The 17701-nt window shown below is 34.5% G+C and overlaps 1 protein-coding gene across 2 annotated transcripts in view; it reads right to left on the bottom strand.

Annotated features, from left to right (window-relative positions):
- Positions 1–17701, bottom strand: part of LOC150108067 (multiple inositol polyphosphate phosphatase 1-like) — a 190186-nt gene that overhangs the window by 120358 nt on the left and 52127 nt on the right. For both annotated transcript variants that reach the window (XM_090415573.1, XM_090415572.1), the window contains exon 4: positions 8078–8188. In XM_090415573.1, coding sequence (XP_090271699.1) covers positions 8078–8188 — 111 coding nt within the window. The remainder of the gene's footprint in view (positions 1–8077; positions 8189–17701) is intronic.

The following is a 17701-nucleotide window of genomic DNA, read 5'->3' as shown; positions in this document are numbered from 1 at the left end:
ATATGGTTTTAATTTTAAATCTGGTGTCAGACAAGGATGTACATTATCCCTTCTGTTATTCATTATCTATATGGATCACATTATGAAGGAAAGTGGTGTTAAATCTTATATCAAAATTGGAGATGTTTACATCAGCTCTTTGTTTTATGGGGTGATGCTATACTTGTAAATAAATTTGCCACAAGTCTGCAAGATTCCCTGACTAAATTCAATAACTGCTGTAATAGATATGGTATGAAGGTCAGCAATAACAAGACAAAGAAAACGAAAATAGGCAGAAGCATTGGAAATATCAACTGAATGGAGAACCTATAGAACAGGTAAAACATTTCAGCTACTTAGGCAAAGTTTTTAGTAAAGATGGTACATTAAATATGGAAATAGACAATAGAATCAACAAAGCTGGTATGGTAAGAAGTCAACTGAATAAACATATACGGAATAAGAGAGAAATTAGTCAAAATGTTAAATTAGCTGTATACAAGACACGTGTTCAAACCAATTTTAACTTACAGATCTGAGAGCTGGTTTAGAAATAACACACTTGACCAAAGACTAGAGACCGCAGATATGAGAGTCCTGAGAAACATTAGGGGCATGAACAGATATCATCAATGGCAATATCCTATTAGAAAATAACTTGACATTGTTAGCATCCAGGGAAGTGTTAGCAGAGCTAATCTCAAGTAGTATGGTCACTTAAACAGAATGAGAAAGGAAAGATTAGCAAAACAAGTGTTCTCTGCCAGGTTGGCAGGAAAAAGATCCAGAGGAAGACCAAAATATAGGTGGATTGATACGAAAAAAATTCCTTTAAGAGTGAGAAATATAAGATCTGACAATGTTGAAGCTCGACAGGTAATAGATTGATTTGGAGGAAAATTGTGGATGGGAAGTTAGTAATGATGTAAATTTTTCATGTAGTACTATCATATCCTGTACACCCTTTGAGGGGTAAATGTCAGGAATTTAATGATGATGATAAAAAAGACAGATATAAATTTTTTTTTTTGTGTGCGCACTTTAGTATATATTTTAGCAAGTAAAACTGTTATGTTGGGGGGGGGGGAAGATGTACTCAAATTTATGTTCTGAACTAGAGCTAGAAATAAAACTTGAAAACAAATACACATATTTGTATTTGTTTTCAAGTTTAATTATTGCAATTTGTAATGTATGGTAATTGTAATTAATAATTGCAATTACCATAGTCGTTTGGTTTTTGCTGAATTAAACCATGGAAGAACAGCAAAGCAATCAAGGGTTTTCCAACACACCTATAAATAATGTGTCAGGATACATTGCAGAGAGCAACATGAACACAGACAATTCAGATTAATAAAAGTGATAAAAAAAAACATACAGGAGAAAGAACAGATATTAGGAAAAACAAAGCATACAGTGAACAATACATGCAATCATACATTAATGACATGTAAACTATCCAAATTCATTACTTCTCAGTAGTTATAATAGTAGAGAAAATAATGTTTTTGTTTCTATTATTTTTTATTCTTGCCTTCTCATTTTGGGAGTTGTTCATTCTGCTTTCCTGATCATCATTCTATAAATGCTAGCCTTGGCCTTGCAAAGTTCTCTTTTACTTACCACTTTTCATTAAAATCATTTTCAAAAAATTACTGTAGCTCAAATGCGCTATCCATTTTCCTCTTTTATTTTCCGCTATTTTAATGATATTTCTATTCACCAGAGTATTTCTTCATTAGTAGGTTTTCCATCCATTTAATTTTCAGTACTTGACTAACATCACAATTCAAATACTTCCAGTCACCTGTTCTTGTTTTGAAAAAAATCCATGCTTTGGTTATATAATGAGCAATGGTGCAAACATGATAATCTCATGAATCTGTTTCTTGGTTTTCAAATTGTTTCATTACTTGGTGAGATCCTAGCAGGGATGAAGATTTTGGTTTTACTAGGCTACATTCAGCATTATTTTTTTTAAAATTATGTTCATTAACTCCAAAATAATTCAGTCAGACTCAACAATTACTGTAATGGCATTAATCTGCAAATCTAATCTAGGGTAAACCATAACCATTTGAGTACATTAGATATTATTCCCATTTTCCCTTTTAATGTTAGACTTGATGGCCTGTCATGGCTAAAGTACCTGTCTGAAGCTTATGATAGTGTGGTTAATCTCATCTGCACTGTTTGCTATGGTTATAAATTAAATGTTCTTCTGGCCAGTTTGCATGATTTGTAGGATGAAAAAAAAAAAACTGACTATCTAGGAGGAAAAACCCTACCACTGTACGAGACTAGCTAACTGAAGGGCACTGTCAATACTGACTGAACTACAGAGGTTCTGTTAAGATACTATTTCCACTTTTATTTCATTTATAACTTCTTCGAGGTATACAGAGTCTCTATTAGATAATTTTACATGCAACATAATGATAGAATTCTATAAGACTGTTTGAATTTGGTGAGCCAATTTCTTTACACAGTCAGACTTAGCTTTTCATATAATTCTTGTAACTCTTCTAGCTAGCACTTTATAATTTTCATAACTTAGATCATCCTTATGCACACTATTCCTTTCACATCATCTTTTTCTTAAGAATCTCTTACTCAAGAAGACTGTATATCCATTTCATTCACTCCTACCTTTGTTCTTCAAACACTAGGAACATGTTCTAATCTTGCATCATTTAAGTATTTTTAATTATTCTCATGCATGATCGATATCCATCCTATCTAGCAACCAATATGAATGGATCAAACATAGTATTCTCCTTGGCTTGTCATAATTTCCTACTTAACCCCTTTGCAAGTAAGTATAGCATAATCACTCAATCATGTCACTAACTGGAGGCAGAACAAGTCACATCTTTAATGAAAACCAACTTTAATAAGATATAACACTCTTTCAACCTTGAATTCCTTCTGTCACATGCTGCTTGAGGAGTTGTCTTGCAACAGTTAAATAAATTCATTTAATAAAATAGTTAGGAATAGTTGAGGATATCGTATACCGAAAGGCATACAAATGAATGGGTGTTAGAAATGATCAGTAGAACTTAGACTCCTTAAGGATATTGACAGAAGAAAGTTAAAATACTTTGGACACATTGAAAGGATGGAAAGACTTCTCAGAATAGTAATGGAAGGTAAAGTCACTGGAAAAAGAAGAAGGGATAGACTATCAATGAGATGGATGGAAGGTGTGCATGGAATGACTGATCTTCAGAGAGTTGAAGAATCCAGAAAAGCATACAACAGGACTACTTGGAGAGGACTGGTGTGGCACATCACCGAGCATCGGAGTGACCATATGGCATCTGTGAATATCCAATAAACAGATGATGATTTCAGGAAATTTCACTTGGATAATTAAAGTCACCCATGATGATTACTCATTTAGCAATTTGTGAATGCCCTTTCGTAAAATTTCAATGCCAAGTGTAAGACCACCTACCACAATTATTGGGGCCTGAAGTGACTTTTAAAGAAAGGACTCTAGAGCAGACAGAAGTCCAGACTGCACAAAATATCATCATCAAATTCCTGCCATGTACCCTCAAAGGGTGTATAGGATATGATAGTACTACATGAAAAAAATTACATCGTTATTAATTTCCTATCTACAATTTTCCTCCAAATCAGTCTGTTACTTATCAAGACTCCAACATTATCAGATCTGATATTTCTATCGTCTAAGGCACTTTGACGATAGAAATCAATCCACCTATATCCTGGTCTTCCTCTGGGTCGTTGTGCTGCCAACCTGACAGAGAACACTTGTTTTGCTAATCTTTCCTCGCTCATTCTGTTTAAGTGACCATACCACCTGATTTTAGCTCTGCTAACGCATTCCTGAATGATGACAATGTCAAGTTCTTTCCTAATATCCTCGTTTTTAATATGATATTGCCATTGATGCCATCTGTTCACGCCTATAATCTTTCTCAGGACTCTCATATCTGTGGTCTCTAGTCTTTGGTCAAGTGTTTTACTTCTGACCCAGCTCTCAGATCCATAAGTTAAAATTGGTTTGAACACAGTCTTGTATATACAGCTAATTTAGTGTTCTGACTAATTTCTCTCTTATTCCATATGAATTTATTCAATTGACTTCCCACCATACCAGCTTTGCTGATTCTGTTGTCTATTTCTATATTTAAATTACCATCTTCAGTAAAAATCGTGCCTAAGTAGCTGAAATGTTTTATTTGTTCCACAGGTTCTCCATTCACAACACAGTTGACATTTTCAATGATTCTGCCTATTTTCATTGTCTTTGTCTTTTTATTGCTGACCTTCATACCATATCTATTACAACAGCTATTCAATTTAGTCAGAGAATCTTGCACACTTGTAGCGGATTTATTTAGAAGTAAAACATCATCCGTATAAAGCAAAGAGCTGGCATTAACATCTCCAAATTTGATATCATGTTTAATACCACTTTCCTTCATAATGTGATCCATATAGATAATGAATAACAGAGGGGTTAATGTACATCCTTGTCTCACACCAGATTTAACATTAAACCATCTTCCTGTACTTCCTTCAACTCTAACTGCTGACTTACAACTCAAATAAAGACTAAGTATTGCTTGATATAATGCACCGTTGACACCATATAACTGCAGCGTATTTAATAGCTTCTCTCTTGGCACCTTATCACGTGCCTTTTCCAAATCGACAAAACTTAAATACAGATCTTTGTTATATTCCCATGCTTTCTCGACTATTTGTCGTAAAGTGAAGATCTGATCCTGACAGCCTCTGTTTGGCCTGAATCCAGCTTGTTCTTCACCAAGCTTTTCTTCCACAATTCTTCTCAACCATTTCTCATGTATACTTGCATAGATCTTGCCAGGAACACTCAGTAGGGAAACACCTCTGTAATTCTCACATTCAGTTTTATTTCCCTTTTTATATATGGGTACTATGAGAGCTCTCTACTCCAATCATCGGGAATTCGTCCCTCTGTCCAGGCTTTCTGAACTATGCAGTGCAGCCACTGTAAGACTCTATTACCACCATACTTCAGCATTTCTGGTCGAATATCATCTACTCCTGCTGCTTTCCACATTTCAAGCCTTTGATGGCTTTTTCTACTTCAAGTATGGATATGTATTCTTGACTGCATGCCTGGTCAGTGTATTTTCCACTGTGCTGTTATCACTGCTTGTTTCATTTAGCAGTTTTTCAAAGTAATTACTCCATACTTCAAGGATATCTTTTTCTCCCGTTTTCGTATCACCTTTATCATCTCTAATTCGTTTTATAGCACTCTTTCCTCCATTTCTAAGCTTCTTCAACAACCTCCAGAATATTTTGCCACCTTCTTGATATTTATTTTCTATATTCTTGCCAAAGTCCTCCCATGGCTTTTGTTTAGCTAGTTTTACACAGTGTTTAGCATTATTACATTTGTCTCTGTATTCTATAAGAGTAAAAGCTGACTTATTTGCCAGGAACTTTTGATATGCTTTCTTCTTTTCCTTCACTGCCTCTTTAACTTCCTGTGTCCACCAGGGAGTTCTGATTTTTTTATCCTTACAGACAACCTCACCACATGCCTCTCTGGCAGAATCAATCAATATTTTCTTCAGATTTTGCCATTGAATCTCCAAGGTTTAATTCTTGTTCTCAAACTCTTTCATTTTTCTTCAATAATCTTTGTGTATTTTAGTCTACAGTTCACATCTGAGAGCTGCTCAACTTTTATTCGCTTTAAAACTTTCTTACATGTTTTTCTTTTCAATATGAAATTCAATTTTATCTTGCTCAAGACTAAATAGTGATCACTTCCAATTTCAAATCCTCTGTACACTCTGGTGTCCTGCACCAGGGAGAAAACATCACTATCAACAATAACATAGTCAATGAGACTTTTCTTATTCCTAGCCTCTTCTCTCCATGTGAATTTGTGCACATTTTTATGTTGGAACATGGTGTTAGTAATAACCAGTCCATGTCCTGAGCAGAAATCCAACAGATATTTGCCATTATTATTAGCTCTGCTCTTTTCTCCAAATTTTCCCAAAATATTTTTGTATGTCTCACAATCATTTCCTACTCGGCTAATTAGATCCCCAACAAGGACAAACTCTTCATTTTTCATTGTGTCAGTTGCTTTTTCTAAAGACTCAAAAAATCCTCCACTTCTATCTTAGTAGAACCTTCTGTGGGACCATAGGCACAAATAAGTCTCACTGTCCAGTTCTCCATTCTCATATTTGCCCACATTACTCTACTTGAGACTGACTGCCATTCAAGAAGATTGGCCTCGTATTTTGTGTTGAATACTATGGCTACTCCTTCTTTTCCTTGATTGTCATTGCCTGAATATAACATTTTGTATTTATTGCTCAGAAAGATCTCACCAGTTTTGGTCTTTTTTGTTTCAGTCACCCCTATTATGTCGATCTGGTACTTATCTAATTCCTCAGCTAGCTCCATTTCTTTGCCATTCAGGCTTCTTACGTTGATAGTACCGATCTTTAATCTGGTGATGTTGAGTTGGGGTTTGTTTTCAGATTTGTTCCAGTAGCTGACTTTTCGCTGTTCACCCTGGTTCCCTGGCGAAAACAACGGGGGCCTTGTTTAACCGGGTGACGCCCCAGCCGGCATGAAATTTTGTCATGTTGTACCATCATTTTTTTATTTTGTTTTAACCAATAAGAATACAATTTGGTCGGCTAAATCCCAAATTGCCAACCCATCCTCGTTCGTTCAGTATCGAAGTAGATACCCAACAGGGTGCACCACGAGAAGGTGAGGATTGGACATTAGGTCAGAAGCCCTGGTCGGTTCTCCGCATTCCTTTAGAGGCTATGTGGAGGTCTCCTCTCAGTTATATAGCTTTTACCCTTAAGCACCCCTGCACAAAATATAAATAAAAAAAATAAAAAAATAAAAAAATAGAATAAAAACCTTAGCCCACCTACAGAACTAATGTTCTATAGGCTCGCAACCTCTTTAACCATCCCCAACTAGCCATGATGTCTATAGACATCCAGCTAAATCTGGATACGATTCTGTAACACCAATTGAATAACATGGATAAGAAGTGCAATTTGGTGTCACTATTTCATTTCATCCATCTCGGCCAGGAGGGAGGTTAAGAGTTATATAATTTAATAGAAAGGGGGATGGTAAATCCCATTTTATTTTATAGCCAGGTACGAAACTCGGATCGAAATCCATAGAGTTTCATGCCGAAAAAATTATCGGCGGCCCCAAGTGTAAATGAGCACTTGGGTAGTATGACACCTGGGCAACTCCATGCAAAGGTGGAGCGAGCTCCATCACTAACTTTAATATTATCTCATAATGTAAAACCCAGCTCCTAAGAGATGTATATATATATATATATATATATATATATATATATATTGTTTGACATTATGAGAAGAGGTCACTACCCAGGCCGGTGTTTCAACCTTTTTTGAAGTCTCATCAGTGAGTAGGTAGACCTGGAATATCAAGTTTTTAAGTGAACACGAACTTACATACCTCTACTATCGAATTGCCGAAGTGGTGCACTCCTATATTGTTAATTATTGTTAATTACTAAGATAATAAACCGAAAGGCTATTTTACCGAAGAATTTGTTAATAGAAAGGGGATGGTAAATCCCGTTTTATTTTATAGCCGGGTACGAAACTCGGATCGAAATCCATAGAGTTTCATGCCGAAAAAACTATCGGCGGGCCCAAGTGTAAATGATCACTTGGGTAGTACAACACCCTGGTGTTGCCCTGATGTTGTACTACCCAAGTGATCATTTACACTTGGGCCCATCGATAGTTTTTTCGGCATGAAACTCTATGGATTTCGATCCGAGTTTCATACCCGGCTATAAAATAAAACGGGATTTACCATCCCCCTTTCTATTAACAAATTCGCCGGAAAATAGCCTTTCGGTTTATTATCTTAGTAATTAACAATGAGTTACATAATATTTTTTTAAAAAAAAAAAGGAAAAAAAAATTCTGATTTTTACACAACCTCTACAAGTATTGTCACACGTGTATTTGTTTATGCTCAAAATGTTAAGCTTTTAATATAATTCATAATTTTTTTTCCTTCTTACCTAATTGTTTTGCTTCTCTCTCACCACTTTTGCTAATTCGGTTATCATCATCTGGATTCATCTGCAATTTCCATTTTTTTATGTTCTTCACATCATCTTTGCATATATTTACTAGAAATTAAATAACTGACATAAATATATTAAAATATTACACTATTCAAGATAAAAAAAAGGCTTTTAAACAATATTGTTATGAAACAATATGTACTTATTCGCATATTATTATTATGAAATATATTATAAAATAGGTACTATGAAATAGTTATATGAAAAAATAGTTATTATGAAATATATTATAAAATAGGTACAAAAAAAACTGTAAAAATATAAAAGATGATAAACATTTTTAAACAGAACAACAAAAATAATCAAGGCATACATAATAACATAAATGAAATAAAAGCTTTTTGAAAAAATAAAAAAGCAGACATTTGGTAAAGCCTATTCTGAATACTAAACAGCTTGTTACAGAAAAAAATCTAAATTAGCATGACTAGTGATTATAAATCAAACTACATAATAATGAGTTTAACGCAATATGTAAAAAAGGTAAATACACTGCATTGAGTATGGAAAAAAATGAACTAGCAGACCATATGCTCAACACAAAAGACTGCTGAAAAACACAAAAAAAAATTCTTTTTTTAAAAATCTGCTTCAAAAGTAAACAATTATTCTAGGAATGAGCATCTGTTTATCAGACCACTTCTAATTTAAATAAATTTAGATGTAAAAAAAATTATAACATATTTAGGAGACTGTCCTCCTCGTCCTCCTCTGCTGAAGTCAAAAAATGGCCATCTTTAAATGCACACGGCACACAGCCAAAATATTTGAATACTTGCTTGCTTGAAATTTCTTGTTCTTATTTAAATATGCTTAGTATGCCTTTTCTTATCATTAATCTTGCAAATGCCCAGTTAAAGACATTCGATCTGAGGCCACATTGTGAGTAGTGCTTGTGTAAAATTCATGATTTTTATGTTTTACCGTGGTTGTTCATTTCGAAAATTGGACAGTATATTAGTGCAGATTTCATGTTTTTATAGTATATCCATAAAATATTTTTATTGAGATATTATATCAAATAGAGCTGTCAAACAATGACAAGAACAAACCAGAAAAGGAATACTAACAGTGAACAGTGAAGTCCAGACCAAGAAGACTAGCCAAACTAAAGATGAACTTAAGAATAATGAACTAAAGATGATTTAACCTCTGAAAAAACAGATAATTAGACCGATAGAATTACACAAAGTTGAGTGGTATTTAAACAAAACATAGGGAGGATAAGAAAGTTAAGCAGCAAAACAAGAAACAACAGAGCACAGAATCAAGTAAGTTACTGTGTAATGAAATCAGGTAGGTAAAGTCAATTGCAAAATGAAGAACTGTTGGATCCTAGTTCTTCTCAATCTATACTTTGGATCCGACATGATTACTATTACAATGTTCTTAACTAATTGATAAGTTGTAAGTTGATTTCTAATTCAAATATAAAGAAAATTTATATTTAAAGACTGCACCACTTTATATCTGAATTAGTTCAAGAATTGAAGAAAAACCACCCTCAACCATTTCTCCTTAATATGTTATTAATATATATACTGGCCGAGTATATTTGACTTATTTATCTCTCCCGCTTTGGTTCGAATATTTTATGAATGGTGCAGTAAAAGAGATTCAGGAAAAACACGACTTTAGATTAATAAAAACAAACATTTAATTTAGAATCACAAATTTTACACTTAACTTCAAATCACTAAGTAAGATATTATAAACATTTTAGCTCTCACAACATTCAATTAACTGCTTGGTAAAACTCAAAGTCACAAAGTTCCAAATATAACAAATTGCAGTAATACTTCTTCACAAACAAACACTTAAATTTACATTTCAGCTAATTTCTGCAATAGTTACTGTTAGTATAAGGAAATTCTAGGATGAAACTCACACACTTCTCTGCAAAGGAATATTAATGGTTGGAATAATCTTACCGATAATCTTCTTTCTTCATAAACTTACACACAAACATTTTTTATAACTGTAAACACTTTGAGCAGTATACAGCACTCATTAAAATAAATCTTCTAAGCAATAACTGAATTAATCATCGGTCACTATACACATAAACATACGTTCTTGCATGAAGTACTACTGATCACTTATGAATTAAGGCAATACACAATAATTCCTTAACTTGAGGTTTTATATGCACTTCTGTTCATTCTTCCTGTATTCATTTAATTCTTTAGGCAATATATTTCTAAGCACAGCTAACGGTAAACTTCAACTTTACAGCCTCTACTATTCGCTAATAACTCTGTGCTTTGCTTCAAGGATCTGTATGTCCTTGAAAGGTCTGCCCTGAATTTGAATCTCAACTCAAATATTGCTAGTCTATTTAGTAGTCACTCAGCTGTCTTCCGTAGCTATAATTGTTATTCTACAATTTATTAGCTAACTGCCTCTCGACTAGTAGACTTTATTAGCTGCTTGAGTGACTTGCCGACTCGCTATTATCGCACTGTGATTCCCGAATGCTCCGATTCCAACCTAATGCCAATCTTCTCCTTTCTCTCTCTTAATTAATAATAATTTCCAGCATTCTTCCTTTTTATATCCATTCTTCCCGCCTAAATTATTCTCGTGATTTCTTTCTAAAACTCTTTTCAATAAACCTTCTCCCCACGTGCTCGCTCACTTACATACGTCTCCATGACAACAAAACAAACCATAATAAAATTGAGGTATTGCATAACGCTAAACTTCTACAAATAGGAATAAATAAAGAATATTTACATTTCAATTAATGCGCAGTTAAATTATCAAATATAAATTCTATATTAACATAGAAATAAGCTAAATAGCTTGATAATATTTTAACACAGTTTTCTACTAATACATATATTCTTGATTAAATAATTAAATATTAGATAAAATTAAAGGTAGTTATATGAATATTAAATTATAAACAAGTGATTTACATTAAATAATATTTACAAATGTAGCCTTTGCCATGGTGGATTATGTTGGATTCTGAGGAGAGTATTAATAATTTAAATTTCTCTTCATTCAGAATCTAACAGAACATTATTTGGTATGGTAACCATCATGCGAGGTGCTATCAAAAAGAAACCGAACTGTGCTGGATACTCAGAGACAGATCAAGTTACAGTCTCACACTGCCAGGTGTCAGTAGTGTAGACATTGTTGAGTCAGCCTATCATGTGCCATTGAGCTCTGTGTACCAGAACTCATATAATGTGTGTGTTATTCTTATGTGTTTGTGCTTTTCTGCAATTTTGCCATGAATGCGAAATTAGAACAAAGACCAAATGTAAAATTTTGCATAAAACTGGGGAAATCTGCCACAGAGGCCCTTGAATTACTTCGTAAGGCATATAAAAACAAAAAACAAAGCCATTACCTTATTCAGTGCTTTGAGTGACACTCAAGGGCAGAACCACTTTGGAGAATGATGAGAAGAGCAGGAACAACCATCTGCCAGCACAACCCACAAAAAAGTCCAAAAAATTCAACAGATCATCTGTTCAGATTGATGCATCACCATCCAAGAAGTTGCTGACAGAGTTGGGATTTCATATGGAACAACTCAAGCTATCATCACGAGAGATTTGAACATGCATCACATCGCCGCCAAGTTTGTTCCCCATCTCTTGACTTCTGACCAGAAGGAGCACCATATGAATGTCTGTCAAGATCTTCGTCAAAAGGCCATTGATGACTCAACAATCTTAAGGGTTATCACAGGGGATGATACTTGGGTTTACAGCTACAACTCGAAGACAAAACAGCACAGTGGAAGAGTCCACATCCCCGCCCCCAAGAGCGAGGAATGCAAGGCAAGTCAGGAGTTCCACAAAGAGCGTGTTGATTGTCTTTTTAGACATTAAGGGGATTATGTAGATTGTGCACTGAGAATTTGTCCCACCCAGTTGGATAGTGAATGCAGAATTCTACTGCAATGTTTTAAGGCGGTTGAGAGAAAACGTTCATCAAAAAAGACCGGAACTGTGGAGAAGCTACAACTTGCTCCACAGCCACTGGCACCACAACAATCCCTCCCACAGTGCCTTAACAAAGCAAGAGTTTTTGGCTGTCAACAGCATGGAGGTCATTTTTGTTTCCAAATATGAAATTGAAGCTGAAGGGGGGTGGCAGTTTGACACCATTAAGGAGATCCATGAAAAGACTTCCAGGAAGTATTTGGAGCATCGCAAAAGCAGTGGGATTGCTGTATGAACTCAGAAGGGGACTACTTTGAAGGGGGCTGAATCCAAATTTATTTTAGATAAATTGTGAAGATTTTATTCGCCTAGTCCAGTTTCTTTTTTGATAGCACCTCATAAAACACGCAATTAATAACATTAAAAATATAGCACATACAATTGAAAACAAACAAAGCAAAAGAAATCATAATTTTAGTGGGTATAAACGACTTAAGTAGCGATAAAGTTAAGTGTCAGACATACTAACCAGTATTGAGTGTAAAGGGCACAGTATTTTTAGGAAGGATAGAAAAGAGGTGGTGGGCTACTAATGATAACGGATGATTTAAATACAGTTAGAGTTGAGACCTAGGATGTTTTCCATGTTAGTGAGTATAAAGCCATCAGATCTGATGTGGAATCTAACAAGATCAAATACATAGTGGGATATTGTTACAAACCTAGTGGATTGGTTACTAGTGACAAAGAAATGCATTACCAAATAAAAATAATGGGTATGTAATGAGTAATCATAATGGAGGACCTTAATTATCCAAACACTGATTGTGTAGCAGTGAAATCATGTTCTATATACAAGTAACCCAGTCATGAAGTGACTTTGCATGCAAACTTTTGTTTGCTTACACTTGAATAAAGGATGAAAGCGAAAATATAATTTCTTGGCATCTTTAATTTATAGTATAAATTAAAGATGATATACAAGAGAAAATACAAGAGGAAAAAACTATCAACACGGAGGAGTAGTATCCAGGAGAAGGTTGATAACCATTGGTATGCTGCAGGGCTCTGTTATTTAATTTGTACATTAATGACATGGAAAATGACTTGAGGGAAAATATCCAATTATTTGCTGATAATGCAAAACTGGATAGGACGATCATTAATAAAGATGATGTAGAGATCCTGCAAGTTGGCTTAAAACAGACTGACAGTGGCTGGCAAAGGATAACAGTTGCCAGAGTTTAGTGTGACAAAGTATAAGATTAGGCACTTAAGGATGTAAAGACTGAAAGTCACTGATGAAGTAGACTGCAGGAAATTGCTGACAAGGATTTGAGGAGGACAGTAGATGGGAGTTAAAGCTTAGAGTGCATATTGTAAAAGTGAACAAAATAGCTCATAGTATCACCTGATTTTAAAGGTTACACTGAAGAGATAAGGAGATATTCACCCCTTTTAATAAGGTTTTGATAAAGTTACATTTGAAATACTTCACAGATTTCAGTGCCAGGGTAAAGGATCCAGAGGTCAGTCTGTCCAAGACTGAGATAGATCTATACAATGCTTCCTATGAGGTCAAGACTGAAATTGTATGGATTATAAAGTTCAGTGAACAGGTGAAAAAGAGGGGGTTACGATAGAAACATGACTGTTAATGCCACAGTAATTTTTAGACATGATTAAATAACTATACATATAAATTATTTGTCATGTTGTACCATCATTTTTTATTTTTGTTTAACCAATAAGAATACAATTTGGTCTGCTAAATCCCAAATTGCCAGCCCATCCTCGTTCGTTCAGTATCAAAGTAGATACCCAACAGTGTGCACCACGAGAAGGTGATGATTGGACATTAGGTCAGAAGCCCTGGTCGGTTCTCCGCATTCCTTTAAAGGCTATGTGGAGGTCTCCTCTCAGTTATACAGCTTTGACCCTTAAGCACCCCTTAGAGAGGTATTTCCCTACTGAGTGTTCCTGGCAAGATCTATGCAAGTATACTTGAGAAACGGTTGAGAAGAATTGTGGAAGAAAAGCTTGGTAAAGAACAAGCTGGATTCAGGCCAAATAGAGGCTGTCAGGATCAGATCTTCACTTTACGACAAATAGTCGAGAAAGCATGGGAATATAACAAAGATCTGTATTTAAGTTTTGTCGATTTGGAAAAGGCATATGACAAGGTGCCAAGAGAGAAGCTATTCAATACGCTGCGGTTATATGGTGTCAATGGGGCATTATATCAAGCAATACTTAGTCTTTATTTGGGTTGTGAGTCAGCAGTTAGAATTGAAGGAAGTACAGGAAGATGGTTTAATGTTAAATCTGGTGTGAGACAAGGATGTACATTATCCCCTCTGTTATTCATTATCTATATGGATCACATTATGAAGGAATGTGGTATTAAACCTGATATCAAAATTGGAGATGTTAATGTCAGCTCTTTGCTTTATGCGGATGATGTTATACTTCTAAATAAATCCGCTACAAGTCTGCAAGATTCTCTGACTAAATTGAATAGCTGTTGTAATAGATATGGTATGAAGGTCAGCAATAAAAAGACAAAGACAACGAAAATAGGCAGAATCATTGAAAATGTCAACTGTGTTGTGAATGGAGAACCTGTGGAACAAGTAAAACATTTCAGCTACTTAGGCACAATTTTTACTGAAGATGGTAAACTAAATATAGAAATAGACAACAGAATCAGCAAAGCTGGTATCGTGGGAAGTCAATTGAATAAATTCATATGGGATAAGAAAGAAATTAGTCGGAACACTAAATTAGCTGTATACAAGACTGTGTTCAAACCAATTTTAACTTATGGATCTGAGAGCTGGGTTAGAAGTAAAACACTTGACCAAAGACTAGAGACCGCAGATATGAGAGTCCTGAGAAAGATTAGAGGCGTGAACAGATGGCATCAATGGCAATATCATATTAAAAATGAGGATATTAGGAAAGAACTTGACATTGTCAGCATCCAGGAATGCATTAGCAGAGCTAATCTCAGATGGTATGGTCACTTAAATAGAATGGGAGAGGAAAGATTAGCAAAACAAGTGTTCTCTGCCAGGTTGGCAGGAAAACGACCCAGAGGAAGACCAAGATATAGGTGGATTGATACGGTACAAAGTGCCTTAGACGATAGAAATATAAGATCTGATAATGTTGGAGTCTTGACAAGTAACAGACTGATTTGGAGGAAAATTGTAGATAGGAAGTTAGTAATGATGTAATTTTTTCATGTAGTACTGTCATATCCTGTACACCCCTTGAGGGTACATGGCAGGAATTTGATGATGATGATGACATATAAATTAAAAAAGTTAACAAAGAAAGTGTTACTATCTGTTATTACTATTCCTAATTGTAACACATAAAACTGGAGAACAGCAGACCAGAAACATTTTGTAACTTTGTTCAGTTCTTGTATGTTTCCACTCTGATTATGATGAGATTAAATTGATTTAGATTAAATTTTTTATTTCAATATGTAATTTCCATGTATACTCACTGAAACAATAGAAAAATATAAGAATATAAAAAAAGAATAGAAAAAAAATAGAAAAATATAAGTACCAAAGGATTTATAGAGGAATAAAGCTGAAAAAAATTTTCAATACACGACAAAAAGAGAGAGAGAGAGAGACAGAGAGAGAGAGCACAGGTAATTGAAAATGCATGTGTGGTTAGCAAGGGTATGAGGACTAGATTTTTGTTTGGAGAATGGTGAATGAAAAGAATGGGTTGTCAGAGAAACATGCCTATCCTGAAAATCGTGAGTACCCTGTCAATGAATGAGTTCATGAGAAATATGAGCGGTAAAGTATACCATACAATGGTTAATTTGGACTTCCTATGATGAGTCATTGGATTCTGCAGAGTAACAAAAATTCTACAGTGTAATAATAATAATAATAATATTGGGAAATTTACTGCCTATTCACATAGTTTACATCCAAGAATTCAATTCACACTTGAATAGAAGAAAAAGAATGTTTCCATTTCTGGAATAATTAATCTCTAGCCAGAACACTCCCACATGTGCAGCAGAAAGAAAACAAAGATGCCAACATGCAAAAGTGCACTATTATCCTACATTAAAATATGGCATCACTGATGCACTAAGGGATAAAAGATACCATATCTAGTAGGAAAGGAGATGTAACAGGAATTAAAGATATCATAATTAACAAATAAGGAATTACCATAGAAAGTCATACAAAAGGTATGTTTCTTCACTATCTCATTCTTTTGTGTTATTATCACAACAGTTGAAATTAGGACCATTTTAGTACTTATTGTTTGTTTTGCCTAGTTTTCCCATTAAAACTGTCTAACTGAAGTGACTCAACAAATTTTAATAGCAATCCCAAATACTATTAAATTTTATCAAGTTAACAAAGAAATATTCATTTTGAATTGTTTTGCTACTAAAAATGGTTTAATAATAGCAAAAAAAAAAAAAAAAAACCATCTAATTATTCATAAACCTTGGACTGGTTTAACACTGATTTTTTTACCTCCCCTCAGTATACATAATCATCAAATTCCTGACATGTATCCTCAAGGATTATATAGGATATGATAGTACCACATGAAAAATTTACATCATTACTAATTTCCTATCTAGAATTTTCCTCCAAATCAACCTGTTACCTATCAAGATTCCAGCATCATCAGATCTTATATTTCTATCTTCTAAGACACTTTTTACCATATCAATCCACCTATATCTTGGTCTTTTTCCAGAGAACACTTGTTTCGCTAATCTTTCCTCTCCCATTCTGTTTAAGTCACCATACCACCTGAGATTAGCTCTGCTAACACATTCCTGGATGCTAACAACGTCAAACTCTTTCCTAATATCCTTGTGTTTAATACGATATTACCATTGATGCCATCTGTTCACGCCCCTAATCTTTTTCAGGACTTGCATACCTGCAGTCTGTAGTCTCTGGTCAAGTGTTTTACTTCTAACCCAGCTCTCAGATGCATAACTTAAAATTGATTTGAACACTGTCTTGTATACAGCTAACTTAGTGTTCTGACTAATTTCTATCTTATTCCATATAAATTTATTCAGTTGACTTCTTACCATACCAGCTTTGTTGATTCTATTGTCTATTTCGATATTTAACATACCATCTTCACTAAAAACTTTGCCTAAGTAGCTGAAATGTTTTACTTGTTCTACAGGTTCTCCATTCGCAATGCAGTTGATATTTCCACTGCTTCTGCCTATTTTCATTGTCATTGTCTTGTTATTGCTGACCATCATATCATATCCATTACAACAGTTATTCAATTTAGTCAGAGAATCTTGCAGACTTGTAGTGGATTTATTTAGAAGTATAACATCATCCGCATAAAGCAAAGAGCTGACATTAACATCTCCAATTTTGATATCGTGTTTAATACCACTTTCCTTCATAATGTGATCCATATATATAATGAATAACAGAAGGGATAATGTACATCCTTGTCTGACACCAGATTTAACATTAAACCATATTCCTGTACTTCCTTCAATTCTAACTGCTGACTTACAACTCAAATAAAGACTAAGTATTGTTTGATATAATGCTCCACTGACACCATACGACTGTAGTGTTTTGAATAGCTTCTCTCTTGGCACCTTGTCATATGC

This window comes from Typopeltis vanoorti, chromosome 3, assembly GCF_054136105.1.
Source record: "Typopeltis vanoorti isolate ZY-2024b chromosome 3, IOZ_Tvanoo_1.0, whole genome shotgun sequence".
Taxonomy (NCBI): Eukaryota; Metazoa; Arthropoda; class Arachnida; order Uropygi; family Thelyphonidae; genus Typopeltis; species Typopeltis vanoorti.
The sequence above is the reverse complement of the archived record's forward strand: the minus strand, read 5'-3'. Positions and strand labels throughout refer to the sequence as shown.